Source organism: Paralichthys olivaceus, chromosome 7 (assembly GCF_024713975.1).
Source record: "Paralichthys olivaceus isolate ysfri-2021 chromosome 7, ASM2471397v2, whole genome shotgun sequence".
Classification (NCBI taxonomy): domain Eukaryota; kingdom Metazoa; phylum Chordata; class Actinopteri; order Pleuronectiformes; family Paralichthyidae; genus Paralichthys; species Paralichthys olivaceus.
In genome coordinates, this window is record NC_091099.1 from 16,073,024 (window position 1) to 16,087,575 (window position 14,552).

Here is a 14,552-nt window from a genome sequence, read left to right on the forward strand (position 1 = left end):
ATCAAATTCCTCTCTGACATGTTTTCAGTGATCGCCTCGTTTCAGCCGCAGGAGTTTTTGGTCAACGCGCATGTGCAAAACCAAGGTGGGGCAAAAAAAAAAAAAAAAACGACTTGAACGTTTCTCACAGGGAAGAAGTGAAGTGAAGCAGCCTGAAGTTTGAATCGAGCAGAATCCACCGCCTGCTTCTTGACAGATTGCGTCATCAGTGTTTTTCTGATCCTCTTCACTTCTTCCACTCATCGACTCTGCAGTTTGTAGAAAAGCAGTCTACTCTGTATGTTTACAGGTATTTTCCTCAGAGTGATGTTGACAGGAGACGCAGCAGAAGTGGTTTATTATTGAGCAGTTCTCACACCGCTGAAGTTTCACCTGGGACACTTCACTTCCTCATCAGGGCTTCATGTGTCTCTGCTCCTCGGTGTCACAGTTGCCGATCTCGTCAATGGGAATTATTCTGCTGCAGCTGCTTAGATGAAAACATACGATCCCCTGTTGCTGCCTTGAATCTGCAGACAGGTAAGATGTTTTATTTTGACATCAGGCCATGGCTTCTAGATGCAGTCAAGCTGCCATATCACATGAACTTAAACAGCCTGATGAATTTAAATTCAGTTTCTTGTAATGCACTTGGTTTTGATTGTTTTAAGTGACTGGGGCACATTAACAAAACGTTTGTCTGTGCAGCTCAAAGTGCTTCACAGTAAAACAAAAGAAAAGGCTTTAAGGGACTCTGCACACCTTAGTGTGGTTTATGAGCTGCTAATTAATTATGACTGCTCTGTATTGAAATATAGTTATGCTTGATCACATTTTAACCAAATTTATTGAAACATCTACATTTATGTGTTGAACATGGCTCACAACGCCACCTAGTGTGTAACACCGTCTTGGACCTTGCAGGACCATTGATTATGAACAAACACTAAACCATTTGAGGTCATGACTTTTATATATTTGAAGAGGTTAACCCTCTCTAATGTAGGTCAGCGGCCACCGGCGACTGCTCATTAGTGGGAATCTTGAGAGCCGAGCCCCTAAACCAACACATCATTTGCCATTTAGAGACACCCCCCCCATCCTGAATAGTGTTGCTTTTAATGTCCTCCTCCTTCACTTCCTGTGGTCTTCCTGGGATGCAGTAGCTGCATCATGCAGCTCTCCACATTGCTGTCTCAAAATGGTGGATAACAGTATTGATACAGATTATGGTATTCTGAGTAATAAAGATGTTGAGTGAACTGTCACAGAGCCTATTAACAGTTACTTTGGACTGTGTGGTCTTCTCAAGCCGCAAAAATAGAGATCTGTGACTTTCAGAGGGTTATTAAAGGTGGCAGAGAGAACTCAGCACTTTTAAATAGAAAAAAAACATGCGCAAATTAAGAGAACAACTTTGTGAAGTTATTGAAGTCTGCTGCTCGTCTGTGGTGATGGAACTTCAGAAAGCATTGAACTGCAGCCGGGTTCATTGTTTTTTTTGATCCCCTAGAAACATTTTCGTTGTTTTTTTTGGGGGGGGGGCATGTGCATGCGTCATCAAATTGATGAATTTGTTTTCTTAATTTGTCAATATTTTTTCTATTTGCATGTGTTTTCTTAATTTGCAGTGCATTGAGCTCTCCCACTGTAGTTATTTCTAAATGGTATTGCTGATCCTATCATTTGTTCGTCATTTTCAAGAAATGATTAATCAAAAATCTGAAAAAAGCCACCGATGCACTAAAAATCAAATGCGCAAGAGAAAACAAAGTTCAGTGGAAGCAGCAGAAGTCACAGAGAGGGAATGAGGACCTCTTGGGTCTGTTTCAGGGTGAAGCCCCTCCAACTGAGACAGGAATTTCCTCAAAGGTCAGTAACTTTCCAAGAAATAAAAGACTGGCACTGCTTTAGAGGCCTTTCCACTGATAATTCTTGTGAGTGTGGGGGGAAACTGGTGAAACAAGATGAAGAGAGCGCAAGAAACCACAGCAAAGTGTTGTTATCACAGTGTAATGTGCTGTGCATGGCTGCATTAGTGGAGCAGTACTGCACCGCATAGTGTGCAAAGCTCCCCAGCAAGGAAATGACTGTACATGGTTCAGCCTTGCCTTAATTCCCCTGCATGCTGCTTTGGTTTCAATATCTTCTCTTGTTCGAATTATCAATCATACAAGTGTTAAGAGTCTCACTGTGTGGTCTGAACGTTGGAGCATTAAAATACAAAGTTAACTCGCGACAAAACATTTTTCTCTGCTCTGAAAACAACTTTGTTTTGCAGAGTTTTATTTTCAATTATGATAAACAGCGTGTCATTTTAGACTTTAGGCCAAACTGTCTATCATTAGAGTGATATAAAGATGGCTTGGGCCGGCTGTGGCTCAGGAGGTAGAGCGGGTCATTTAATTCCTGTCAAATACTGCACCCCAGATTGCCCCTGATGGCTGTAACGGCAGTGTATGAATAAAGTGTGACAGAGAACGTGCTGCATGTAGAAGCTGTATGAATTCAACATTTGTGCTGCGTGGCCTACCACTAGATTTGCACTTCCTCTCTCAGACCCCACACTATAATCCCCAGAGGCAGAGGTAATTTCCTCACATCTGCAGACTGTCAGGACCAGCAACTGTTAGCATGAGCTCCTTCTGCACATCTCTCCTTTCCTTTTGTGCACCTGCCAGTTAGAAAGTCAGTGGATTATAAGCGGAAGTCATTGTGTCCGTCACTCTTCACTTGGCCACCATGCTGCTGCTGCTGCTGCTGCTGATGTTATAACAGTGATGTGAACAGAGCAGCAGCATCAGAGCCGCAGCATCAGAGCAGCTGCAGAGCGTCCTGAGGCTGGAGGGTCAGGGTTAGGGGTGGATCATCCCGGCCCACTGCCACATGTAGAGAAGGAATAAAGGAATACCCAGTGCTTTAATAACTCAAACCTAATCCTCATTGTGATATTTACCACTGGATTGCCACCTATGGTAAGTGGTATTCAAATCCTTTCCAAGAGTATAAGTATAGGAAAACACAATCAAAGATACAGCAGTTTGATTAAATGATCAAAAGTAAAAGTCAGTGTGTTGTCAAAGAGAGGCCCCTGTGACTGATATATTATAAATATATACAGTATGATAGGATTGATAATACGTATGCATCTCTATGTAACATTTTTCTGTCTACATATTGAGGTGAAGCTATAGTTTTACGTGTTTCCCAACCTACGGGACTGTCAGTCAGAAGTCGTGAGATCATCAAGGCAAGTTTATTTGTATCGTACATCTCAAAAACAAGGCAATTTTAAGTGCTTTACATAAAAACTTAAATACTTCATGACAAAATGTAAAAGAAGTTAAAAGGTTTTACAAAAAATAAATAAAGTTACATAGAGAATAAAATAAAAGGATGAAAGTAACACTCTACCTCTTTGTGCATTGAACAGTTATTTCAATGAAACCATCTGAGAAGTGATAAATAATGAAGAATCAAAGAAACGTTTGTTTGTTTGTTTGTTGGAACTGCTAATAAATCATAGACAACTGAAATGTGAACGGGACCATTCGATTTTTTTGTACATTTATAGCAAGGCAATTTATTTGACAAGATTCTTATTTTTCAATATAAAATGTTGATCAGGAACGCAACAAAAATTTAAAGCCAAATGTAGTGGTGAAAAAGTACATAAATAGTAGAGTGGAGGAATAAAGATTTATAGAATGGAAATACTCAAGTAAAGTTAAAGTAGCTCCAAATTCTACATACATACATTACTAGACTAATTGTTCTGGTTGCTTTTTTCTCCAAAGGAACATATAAATCCAAGAAGCACATTTACAAATCCTTCCACAGCATGTCTGCTCCTCCCCTCTTCACTGTATCACAGCGGCTTTAACTAAACCAATAGTATAATTATCATTTTGATCTCAGATTGTGTGTGCAGATAGACAAGGGAGTGGCACATTTACACACAGCCAGAGAAGATACATACCTGTCCTGTCTTGCTTTGTGCAGTCAGGCTCCTGCTGATTTTAACAGTTCACACCGTAACTGACTTGCGAGTCGAATGTTGTTCGACCGGTCGGGTTTGAAGAAGAGGGATGCCAAAAATATTAAGAAAAACATTGATATTTACTTTAAAGAAAGAAATAAAGTCTTTTGAAGTGATGTGACACCTCTGTATTTCAGTTACCTGTCAAAGTGCTTCTCTGACTCCAGTCAGGCTTACTCTGTCACCCAGTTTTCTCTTTCAGTGAATAATGTCATCCATCAGTTCTCCTGTAGCAGATAATATGTCTTATCGGATGTATGAATTGAATAATGTTGCAGCTTAACTGTTTTCAGTGGAATTCACATGATAATTACATCAACAATAGACACTTGCATGTTACATAAACATGCAATTATATACATAAACCATGTAAACAGAACTTTCTACAAGCTGTTGACATTTTGCACAGGTAAAGGATCAGTTCTCTGATGTGGTTGAAAGTAATGCTACAATACAGAAACTGATCAACCCGTACAATTATTTATTTCAATTCATAGAATCCAAATCATTTCATTTGTTTTAAAAGTCAACTAAAAATAAAATGACTTATCTTTTATATGACAAATATCTATGAATTATTCATGTGCATTGTATATACCATCCAATATACAAAAATATATCCAATATCCTTACAACAACCCATGATTAAAACTCTATACGGCCAACAATAATAAAAAAGAATCCAAGATTAAACAATACACTTGATTAAATTACATTATTAAAATCATAAAAACATTTCATCTGTTCATAGATATTAGCACTTTACACTTCTCTGATTTCTTTCATTCAGATCTCTGCATCCTTCCTGCAAGTTTCCTGGTAATCCGGCATCCAGTAGTTTTTGTAAAATTCTTGTAATTATCAAACCATAACCTTCTCGGTGGAGCAAACAAGTCTTATTTCCATTGCTGCCCTTAAAGCCTGTGACTGGACAGACCGATGATGATAATGATGATTTTTCAGTGAGACAGGAGTCATTAGGAGCCCAGGGGTCAGTAGAAACTCGACGACGCACAATGACAGCATTGTGTGCCTCCTGAAAAGAGCGTGCTGTGGTCCCATGTCGAGCTCTTTGGAAATGGCAATGTGACTCCATGACAGTCGCAGTTCTGTCTCGTTCAGTCAGCTGCTGGTGGCCTGCTGCTGTGATGCATTCACTGTCCGGCAAGAGATGAATTTTAAAGTGGCGTTCTGTGTCAGCATTGGTCCGGTTGATCCATTAAGATCACTCTGCTCCTTCACCAAGCACATGTTCTGATGGCAGGGAATTGTGGGTAGGATTTCCTGCTCCAAATGAAAAAATATGGAGTTTGACCAAATCATAATTACGCTTTAGATAGCAAGGCTTTATGGATGGTAATGTTTGGGCTTTTGGTCCGTGCCTTTGGTCAGGGATCACCAGAGTTATTATAGCTCATCCTCTGGGCACCATGAACATCTGTGTAAAACTTCATGATAATCGATCTGATAATTGTTGAGGTATTTCTGGTGCTGTCCAACAGATATATTATATTTTTGTGTTTTACTGGTCAGTCTTAGCATTGAAACAAACATTTAACATTTCTTTATTCAAATGTGAATATAAAAAAGGCGTGATAGAAGAAGGAAGTGTTTGGACGGTGATGTCAGCAGAACAACAGGAAGCTGATTGCGTAGCATGTCAAAGGATGTGACCTCATGTACACATGGGTTAAACCAGGATTTTCCCTGACCTCTGGGATTTGCAACCTTTGCGTGGGAACTGATGCACAAAGAGAGAGTCTAGGTTTTTTTGGGGGGGCGGCGTCGGTTTGAGCACTACTTTATCCAAAGGTCATCATTTTATTACGACGACTGTGCTCTTATTTGTAGTGTGTATATTATGGGAACTCTGCCCTGGGTTGCTGTCACAGTGGCTGTTTTATTGATGTAAAGAAACACTGGGTTGGACGAGTCCCTCGGGCCTGGTCCAATCTCACCACCAAGTTTATATTCCAGCCCGGAGGAGAGCTATGTTGATTCATGTATGGCCTAGTGAGCACAGCTAAGAACCAGTGGATGTCCACTTAGGTCAGAATGGACAGTGTTGCCATATGAAACACAAAGTAGATCACGTTTCAAGGAATATTATACCATTATGTATGGTATAGTATATTTCAATCAGGAGACACTTTGATTCAACGTTTTAACAACAATTATTGACTTAGCTGATTATCTGATGCTTTTATTTTACTCTTTTTTTTTCTGAAGTTCTGCCGCATCTATCTACATGAGCGGGTTGTTGCAATAATGTTGGCAGTTAGGGAGATTTGACTGTTGAGTGTCACACCCAGGTTCCTAGCAGTCTGGGTGGGGGTTACCACTGTTTTTTAAAAGGTAATAGTCAGGTCATGTGTTGGAGAAACAGAAAGTAGTACAGGGACTCCCCCCAAGGTCTAGACACTAGTGACTATGGAAGAGAGGAAAAGGTATTTAAAGTTTGACAGCAGCTGCATGATTGGCTGGAAGAGACTGTGGCAGAATCCGATTGGCCATTTCGAAACGCCCGCTGATCAATAAGCATAGAAAGAGATTTAAGATTGATTGAATAGGGGTAAAGTCTTTCCTGACTGAACTTACGCTGAGCTTCTATTCTGTCTTTTTGAATTTGTGTCATTGCTCAATCTACTCAGAGGAAATCACTCTTCAAGTAAATACTCTTGCTTTGCATCATGGAAACATTCTTGACCAGTTGTGAAAGTGGGATTAAAAAAAAGAAGTTCTGCTTTCTGTGAGCAAGCTATTTTTACTGACACTGCCTGAACTTACACAGCATATTTACACTATATTCTGTTGTGTTCTGATAATAGCTGATTTAGTTGCTGCTCTGAAACTGCGCTGCAAACCCCCAAATTAACGGCCTTCCTTAAAATATATTTGTGTTAAAGCTTTAAAACATCTTCCTCTTAAATTTAAATGGATTCTGTTTGCTTTTTTGTCAGGTACGTGTGTGTTTACCAGCTCTAATGGTAGCAGCTAGACAACGTCACCTGTGAGAGGATCCAACCCCCTCATCATGTCAGAGGTCCAGGTAAGACAGAGATGTGTAACAATACATACATAAACCACATGTGATCTGATTACTACTTATCGAACTGACCATGTCCCCACAGACTCCTTGGCCACCGGGCACCGAGTGTGTGGCCAGGTACAGCTTTAAAGGCACATCAGAGCAGGACCTGCCCTTTAACAAAGGAGACTTGTTGAGCATCATTGTCGTCACAAAGGTAATGTTTCATATCCCACACAAAGTATGTGAATTTGATCATGCATTTTTATAAATATTACAAGATACTAAATTATTTAAATGTTTTGCCACCAAATTTTGACATTTTGCATTTCAGGATTCAAACTGGTACAAAGCTAAAAACTCAGCAGGTCGTGAGGGAACAATCCCAGCCAACTATGTCCAGAAAAGGGAAGGTGTCAAATCTGGGGGGAAACTGAGTCTCATGCCGTGAGTATGCAGATTATTGTGACATATCTAGATCTGATATAATCTTTTGCTTTAAAAGCAGACAGATTTAGGTTTGTCTATATATGTGAAATTCTGCCACCACCTCTGCTTTGTGTTGTGTCAGCAGCAACGGCTAAAATAGCTCAACTTTCCCCTCTGCCTATGGCTGTGTGGTCGGATGAAGGCAGATGGCCTATTTGTTGCAGCAGTGACGCCGTAGTTATGTGAACGGAGACCACAGTTGGGTCGAGCCATGTTGTAATTGCAGTACAAGTGTGTGTGGTTACAGCTCAGCTTTCGCTTGAATTCTGCACAATTTCCTGTTGAGAGTTAAAAAAAATCTCCTTGTTTGTTATATGACAGACATTCGTATGCATTTGTTGATGTGGGGGTAGGAATGACTGATTTATTTACAGTGCACTTTGCTCTTCAAATGAAATATGATGAAACATCATGAAGCTAAACCTGGCCATTACAGAAAGAGTGACATGAAACATGAAGACAGTCACAATGAAATTGAAACTATGGCCATTAAGAATATATAGCAGTTGTACTTGAGCTTCACTTAGTCTAATTTACCCAGCATTGACCTTAAATCATCATTTATGTGTATTCATATTCATAGGCACACAATCTCTCATTTCTTATGTGACTACAGCAACACCTTTTTACAAGTTAACTAAAAAATAATGTCAAAGGAGATTTATTATGCTTTTTCAGGATTTCTTTTCTCTCGTGTGTGTTATAAGGTTTTTTGTGTAAGACACTGCTCCTGAAGTTCCTGAAAGTCTTGTCAGTAGTCCAGCCAGTACTTCTGCATCATCTTGATGTGATGTGACATCATGATAAGGGCACAGTCACAAATATGTAAATGTGTTGAGTGTAACGTGGGTCAAAGTTAAAGTGTGTGACCATGCCCTATTGCGGTAGTATGTTCCTACATTTGCTTAATATATGCTTATAGTGTTTAGTCTGACACCCCCCCTAACAAAGCCAGGAAAGATAGAGAATAAGCCGTTATTTCCTTAATGAGAGACAGGAGCTAAAACCAAGAGTTTCAGACAGAGGCTGAAGAGAGGAGTTGCAGCAATGCACAGTCTGAGGAAAGTGATGTGTTTTCTGAACATTAGAGAATGTAAACATTTTCAAGTTACAACCCAAATCAAAAAATTTAAACCTGAATAAATATCACCAGCAATTGTTCTGAGAGGAACATGCTAACAGGCCTCTGAGTTTTCAATAAGAGAACTGAAAACTGAGAGGTAAGCTGCTTCTATTTCAGTGAAAAGAAAGTTGTCTCGTTCCCAAAAGATTCTCTGTATGATATTTAAATGGGACTTTCCCATGGAGTCAGATGCAAATTAATTTATTGAACAATCCGTGACTGTGTCAGTAATAAAACTGATCACGGTGGATATGTAAAATACTAAGTTCTCTATCTCTCAATAACCACATTCATTATTTTTCCCTCAGGACCCATTTATGGGCAATAATATGATAATGAAATACAATTAACAAGGAAAGATGGAAATTTCTTATAGGCTTATGGAAAATAATTGGTGACACAGACCCAAAATTGACCCCAGGAGTATTTACTTATTGTTTATTCCTGCTTTTACACAGTGACAGTCAGTCAGTGTCGTCCCTTGAAATGCCTCGTTAATGCATTGTCAAAAGGCTTATGATAAATCTGTGTGATAAGTTTAGTTTTGTTGATGGACTTTAATCTTATATTATTAAAATGTTTGTTTGTTATTTCTTTGTGTGCAACCTGTGGCTCTCAGATGGTTTCATGGGAAGATAACACGGAATCAGGCGGAGCAGCTGCTTTGCCCTCCTGAAACAGGCCTGTTCTTAGTGAGAGAGAGCACCAACTTTCCCGGCGACTACACCCTGTGTGTGAGCTGCGACGGCAAGGTGGAGCACTACCGCATCATCTACCACAACGGCAAGCTCTCTATTGACGAGGAGGAGTATTTTGAGAACCTCATGCAGCTGGTTGAGGTGAGACAAGAAATTAGATTTTGTTTTACATACAAAAATGAGGTGTTTCTGGTGTTTGCTCTGCAGCTATATCAAGTTTTACTCTACTGTAGCAGTGATGCATCTTCCTGTCCCCCGTCATTGCACTGCCTCCTAGACCACATACAGTTCCTGTGACATATAGTGAACAGGAAGTGTCGAAGAGGAAGAGCCAGCTGTATGCTGAGGTTCAGAGGTCTAACCTCACAACGAAACGAAACAAAACATTTAATTTGAAAATGACTCATTTTGCTGTGTGAAACTCTTCTTAAAAAGATGCATGCTTTATACTGTACAGAGTAAAAGACATGTGTAGGTTCAGTTTGACTAAGTTAAAGCAAAACCTTTGCTGTCAGTCGGCCGTTCTGTCTTTTTCTTTTGTACAGACAGCCCTCTATTGGTCACAGTGAAGCACTGCTCACTGAGTTGTGGTGCAGTTTAATGCTTCAGTTTTCCATAAGATTAAGCTAATAAACACTGAACCCACATGAATAATTAACTTGTTAAAGAATGTAGATAGAAGCTCAAGAGGCAGAAATTCTAAAGTGGCTGGATTGAATAGAGTCTCACAGTCGTATGCCTCTGCCAGTCCATCAGGTTGCAAGAAATATGCTCACAACCAACTTGTGTGTTCAGAAAAGTGTTGATGCACAACATTATTTTGTCACAGTGAAGTGTAGTTACTTTATTTTATCCTTCATTTTATTGTCTGAAAAGTTAAAATTAATGAATGCATTACCTCTTGATTTATGGCCAAAGACAAGTTTAGTGACATTTTGTGCCAGAGTGACTTTGACCCAGACAATCTACTCAGTTCATCTTTAAGGCCAAATAAACGTATGTGTGTGTGGAGAGGAGAAGGTGGAGAACCATGCATGCTATTAAAATGGTGGTTCTGGTGTTTCCTTTGATTATACAAGGCCATGACCAGGTGACACTCTTCTGGGCAATGTTATTGTTTCCACTTTATATTCATTCTGCTCCTGGTTAGTTTTTTATTTTTCTTTATTTGTCTCCAGCACTACACCAAAGACGCTGATGGCCTGTGCACCAAACTCATCAAGCCAAAGCTGGAGGAGGGGACAGTCGCTGCTCAGGATGAGTTTTCCAGGAGTGAGGCTCAGTTTGTCAATCTTTTTAAATTCTTGACATTTCAGCCTTTTTGACCTTGAGAAACATGTATGGGCCTGTTATGTCTGAGCTGCTTGTTGTTTTCTCTTTGACCGACCAACAGGTGGCTGGTCAATGAACAGCAAGGACCTCAAACTACAGCAGGTTATTGGAAAGGGAGAGTTTGGAGGCAAGTTCACGTTTAATGCTTTATTTATTTATTTTTACACAGCAACATAGAAGTGACCCAGTTTTATATTATTGCTTACATGTGGCAGAAATCACAAACATATTATTAACATGTACTAATGCATTTTCATTGCCTCAGATTGGTATAAATTTGGCATGATGTTTTCTTAAAGAACATTTGAATCAATATTAGAACAATACATTTTGACCATACAACATATTTCTTATCCCTTGTACAGTTGAAATAAAGGCTCTTTTTTTTGTGAGTGAATACAGATTTAACAGTATCCGCGTTTCATCATTCATTGTATTTTTTTCTACCATGTCTAATAAATACAGTTTCCCTGCTTGTTTACCAACACAACCTTGTCATTGTTTGTGATTGTTCCAGATGTCATGGTGGGAGACTACAGAGGGACGAAAGTAGCTGTGAAGTGCATAAAAAATGATGCTACAGCACAGGCCTTTATTGCTGAGGCTTCTGTCATGACGTAAGGATCGTTGAATAGTTGATATATTTTTAACAACAGAAATAAATGATAATATGATAACAGGTCAACATGCTCCTCTCCTCTCTCAGACAACTACGGCACGATAACCTGGTGCAGCTGCTTGGAGTCATTGTAGAGGAGCATGGGACTCTGTACATAGTAACTGAGTATATGGCCAAGGTAGGTGGACGCCTGTATTATCATTTATCAACATCCGGATCATAGTACTACATAGTATTGAACATGCAAACTTTTTTTATTTCAATTTCAGGGCTGTTTGGTCGACTATTTACGTTCCAGAGGACGAACAGTACTCAATGGAGATGCCCTCCTTAACTTTACACTGTGCGTATATTTCTGTCATCTGATATTATAAAGTGTTAAAGGTAGACTGTGCAGTTTTTGACCACTAGTGGCACTGTGGAGCACTGGTTTGATGAGCAGGTTGCAGTTATATTTGTATTTTATTTGCAAAAACCATTAACATACTGATTTGAGAATATTTCTCATAAATCTGCAGAGCAGTCTCTTACATTGAAGTTAGAGCCTGTAAAGGACAAGCTGTCCCCCAGTTTCAGGCAGCTACGTACATCAACAGATAATGCAGCGTAAAGGCAGCTGTGCTCTCGTAAACAAGGAGAAGATGGAGAAAAATCTACCTCACTCAATTTTTTAGAAGTTTGAAATTGCATTAGGTCTTGCCTGTTTGTCAGGTGAATGCATTTTAGATGAGAAACAAAGAATGTTAAGAAAACCCTGTTTGTTAAGAAGACCACTCCACACTGTGCCTTTACGATTGTCCAAAAAATTTGTCTCATCGTCAGAAATTCTGTTGAGTCCAGCATTGGTAGTATGAAAGGAAACGTCCTCCCGGTTTTGAACTTTTCTCCCCTGTTCCTCCACAGAGACGTCTGTGAAGCCATGGCGTACCTGGAGGCAAATAACTTCGTCCACCGAGACTTAGCGGCTCGAAACGTTCTCGTGTCCGAAGACAATATCGCAAAAGTCAGTGACTTTGGTCTGACCAAGGAGGCCTCCTCCACTCAGGATACTGCAAAGTTGCCTGTGAAGTGGACGTCACCAGAGGCCCTCAGAGAAAAGGTATCAGTGATAGAAGGACTGCTGAATGTGTAGTATGTAGTGGGCTTTGCCATGTGTTACAACTACACAGTGAAACTCTGACATTTGTATTTTTATCTTAATTGTAGAAATTTTCCACCAAATCAGACGTTTGGAGCTATGGTATTTTGCTCTGGGAGATTTATTCTTTCGGACGAGTACCTTACCCAAGAATTGTGAGTATCAATATTTTTTGGAAGATTGAAATGTCTTTTAATTAATGTAAATAAATGAATCTCAACAATTTTGGAACCAATCAGCTGTGGTCTCATGATGAGTTAGCCTCTGTGGGGAAAGGCCAATATTTATAGTGGACCAAGACTTCTTTTGTTTTTTTCATACACTGTTTATCGTCTGACTACTTGTGTTGATGAGTCGAATGTTTCTCCTGTTCAGAGTTCAGCTGCTGTCAGTGAAACACATTCTAAATATCTACTGTTTTCTGCAGCCGTTAAAAGAAGTAGTGCCTCGAGTGGAGAAAGGATATAAAATGGACTGTCCGGATGGTTGCCCTGAAGTGGTGTACAACATCATGAAACAGTGCTGGAACCTGGATCCTGCTGCTCGACCGAGCTTTCAGATGCTGAAGGAGTGGCTACAACATGTCAGCCAAGGGATGGAAAAAAAACTGTGAGAGATTCAACAGAGGAGAAACGAAAGGTGACTTTGATCCTCTTTCATTCTGACGACGTGGACCATGACCGGGGATGAAATTAGTGATGTCATGGACTGTTTTATATGTCAACAACAATATGTTCGTCATTGATTGTTAATTACGACTATGAAATGTAGGTTTCATAGTGTCTCAGGTGTGTCAACCCGCAGTGACTCTGAGTTACTGCCTCACTTGCTCTCGCCTTCTTGTGCTCTGCGCAAGAGTGAATGATTTACACTCATATCGATGAGTGCTGCCTTAAAGTCTCTTGACCTATTTTTTATTTTATCATGAGTTCATTTTATGAACAAGAACATCATCATCTAGTTGACTGGATCCACAGTATGAGTTAAAGAGGAAAGATGACGCCAAATGCAATTACTTGCTGTATTAATATTTTTTTCTCTACAGTTTCCAGGTTCACCTTTTGGCATGAACTGTTGAATGTTAAATTGTATTTCTTTGTGGTTTAGGTCATCTTTATCTTTATTGTCCTGCAAGGGGACATTTGTTGTGAAGAGTTTACAAAGAAACAAAAAAACGGAGGGAAAAAAAGGGACACCATCAAATTTCACAATAAAAACATGTTTCAGCAAGTACAGAAAATTCCTACTACTTACAAATATGCAATATAAATACCAATTTAAAATCAGACAGCTTTTTTCTAGAAAAACAAGCAAACTGTTAAGCGCTGTTGAGTATATCGATAGCACTTGGAATGAAAGAAACATGAAGTCTTTTTGTCCTCTGAATAGACGCCCTGTAACAGTGACCTGACGGATGATCACAACAGTCCAATATCGCATAAGCCCTCCGATATTTTTATTTTGCCTATTTTGGAATCTCTCTGTATGTCAAAGAAAGAAGCACAAGTTCGAAATGTCACTTTTACTACTGATATACGACATCATTCAGCTCAGTCATGTCATCATTTCCATGTGTATATATATAACAGAGAACAAATCATTGACTTGTTGGATTCAACCAAACCATCTGGAGTTTGTATGTAATGAGAAAAGGACAATGTTAATACATTTAATATGTTGCCATTTTTAACAATAAAAATTATTTTGAAAATCATTGTGATTTTTATGAATGTCACAAAATTCTACACATCAAACTTTTAAAGTCTGTGTTTAGTGTACTCTGTAATATAATTTACACAATCTACTTACTGTACCATAACAATTTTTCATTTGTTGTTATGCTACATTTTACCCCACTTCATATTTCTGTATTTAATTAGCTACTAGTTATTATTATTTATTTTGGTGGTGAAGATTTTAAAAAACTAAACATATTATCTAGAAAACTAAGTTTAATTATTATAAAGTACTGAAGTAGCATACAACATAATTTGCTGCCCATTGCTCAGCTATATAAAAGCTGCATCATTACAATTAATGCATTTATGTCGTATATGCAATGTAATATTCCTAAATAATGGATAATGAGTAAAAAAGTTAGTCTTTA

General features: G+C 39.0%; 1 protein-coding gene across 3 annotated transcripts; it reads left to right on the top strand.

The window, feature by feature from the left end:
* The first annotated feature begins 33 nt into the window (after positions 1 to 33).
* On the top strand, positions 34 to 14,161 carry LOC109623953 (tyrosine-protein kinase CSK-like). Of its 3 annotated transcripts, none has more exons than XM_069528280.1 (14): positions 34 to 85; positions 398 to 519; positions 6,979 to 7,067; positions 7,150 to 7,263; positions 7,381 to 7,493; positions 9,278 to 9,497; positions 10,535 to 10,628; positions 10,750 to 10,815; positions 11,206 to 11,305; positions 11,395 to 11,485; positions 11,577 to 11,650; positions 12,211 to 12,406; positions 12,514 to 12,600; positions 12,873 to 14,161. In XM_069528280.1, the coding sequence occupies exons 3-14, from the start codon at positions 7,053 to 7,055 to the stop codon at positions 13,056 to 13,058; spliced, it is 1,356 nt and encodes a 451-aa protein (XP_069384381.1). In that variant the 5' UTR covers positions 34 to 85; positions 398 to 519; positions 6,979 to 7,052; the 3' UTR covers positions 13,059 to 14,161. The 3 variants fall into 3 exon arrangements, with proteins under 3 accessions (XP_069384381.1, XP_069384380.1, XP_019933973.2); XM_069528279.1 differs by lacking the exon at positions 34 to 85 and adding an exon at positions 116 to 289; XM_020078414.2 differs by lacking the exons at positions 34 to 85; positions 398 to 519 and adding an exon at positions 1,515 to 1,851.
* The last annotated feature ends 391 nt before the right edge of the window (positions 14,162 to 14,552 follow it).

Coding starts and splice junctions, on each gene's coding strand:
- LOC109623953 (XM_069528280.1), top strand. Junction 7,264..7,380: donor GCATCATTGTCGTCACAAAG/GTAATGTTTCAT, acceptor TTTGCATTTCAG/GATTCAAACTGGTACAAAGC. Junction 9,498..10,534: donor ACCTCATGCAGCTGGTTGAG/GTGAGACAAGAA, acceptor ATTTGTCTCCAG/CACTACACCAAAGACGCTGA.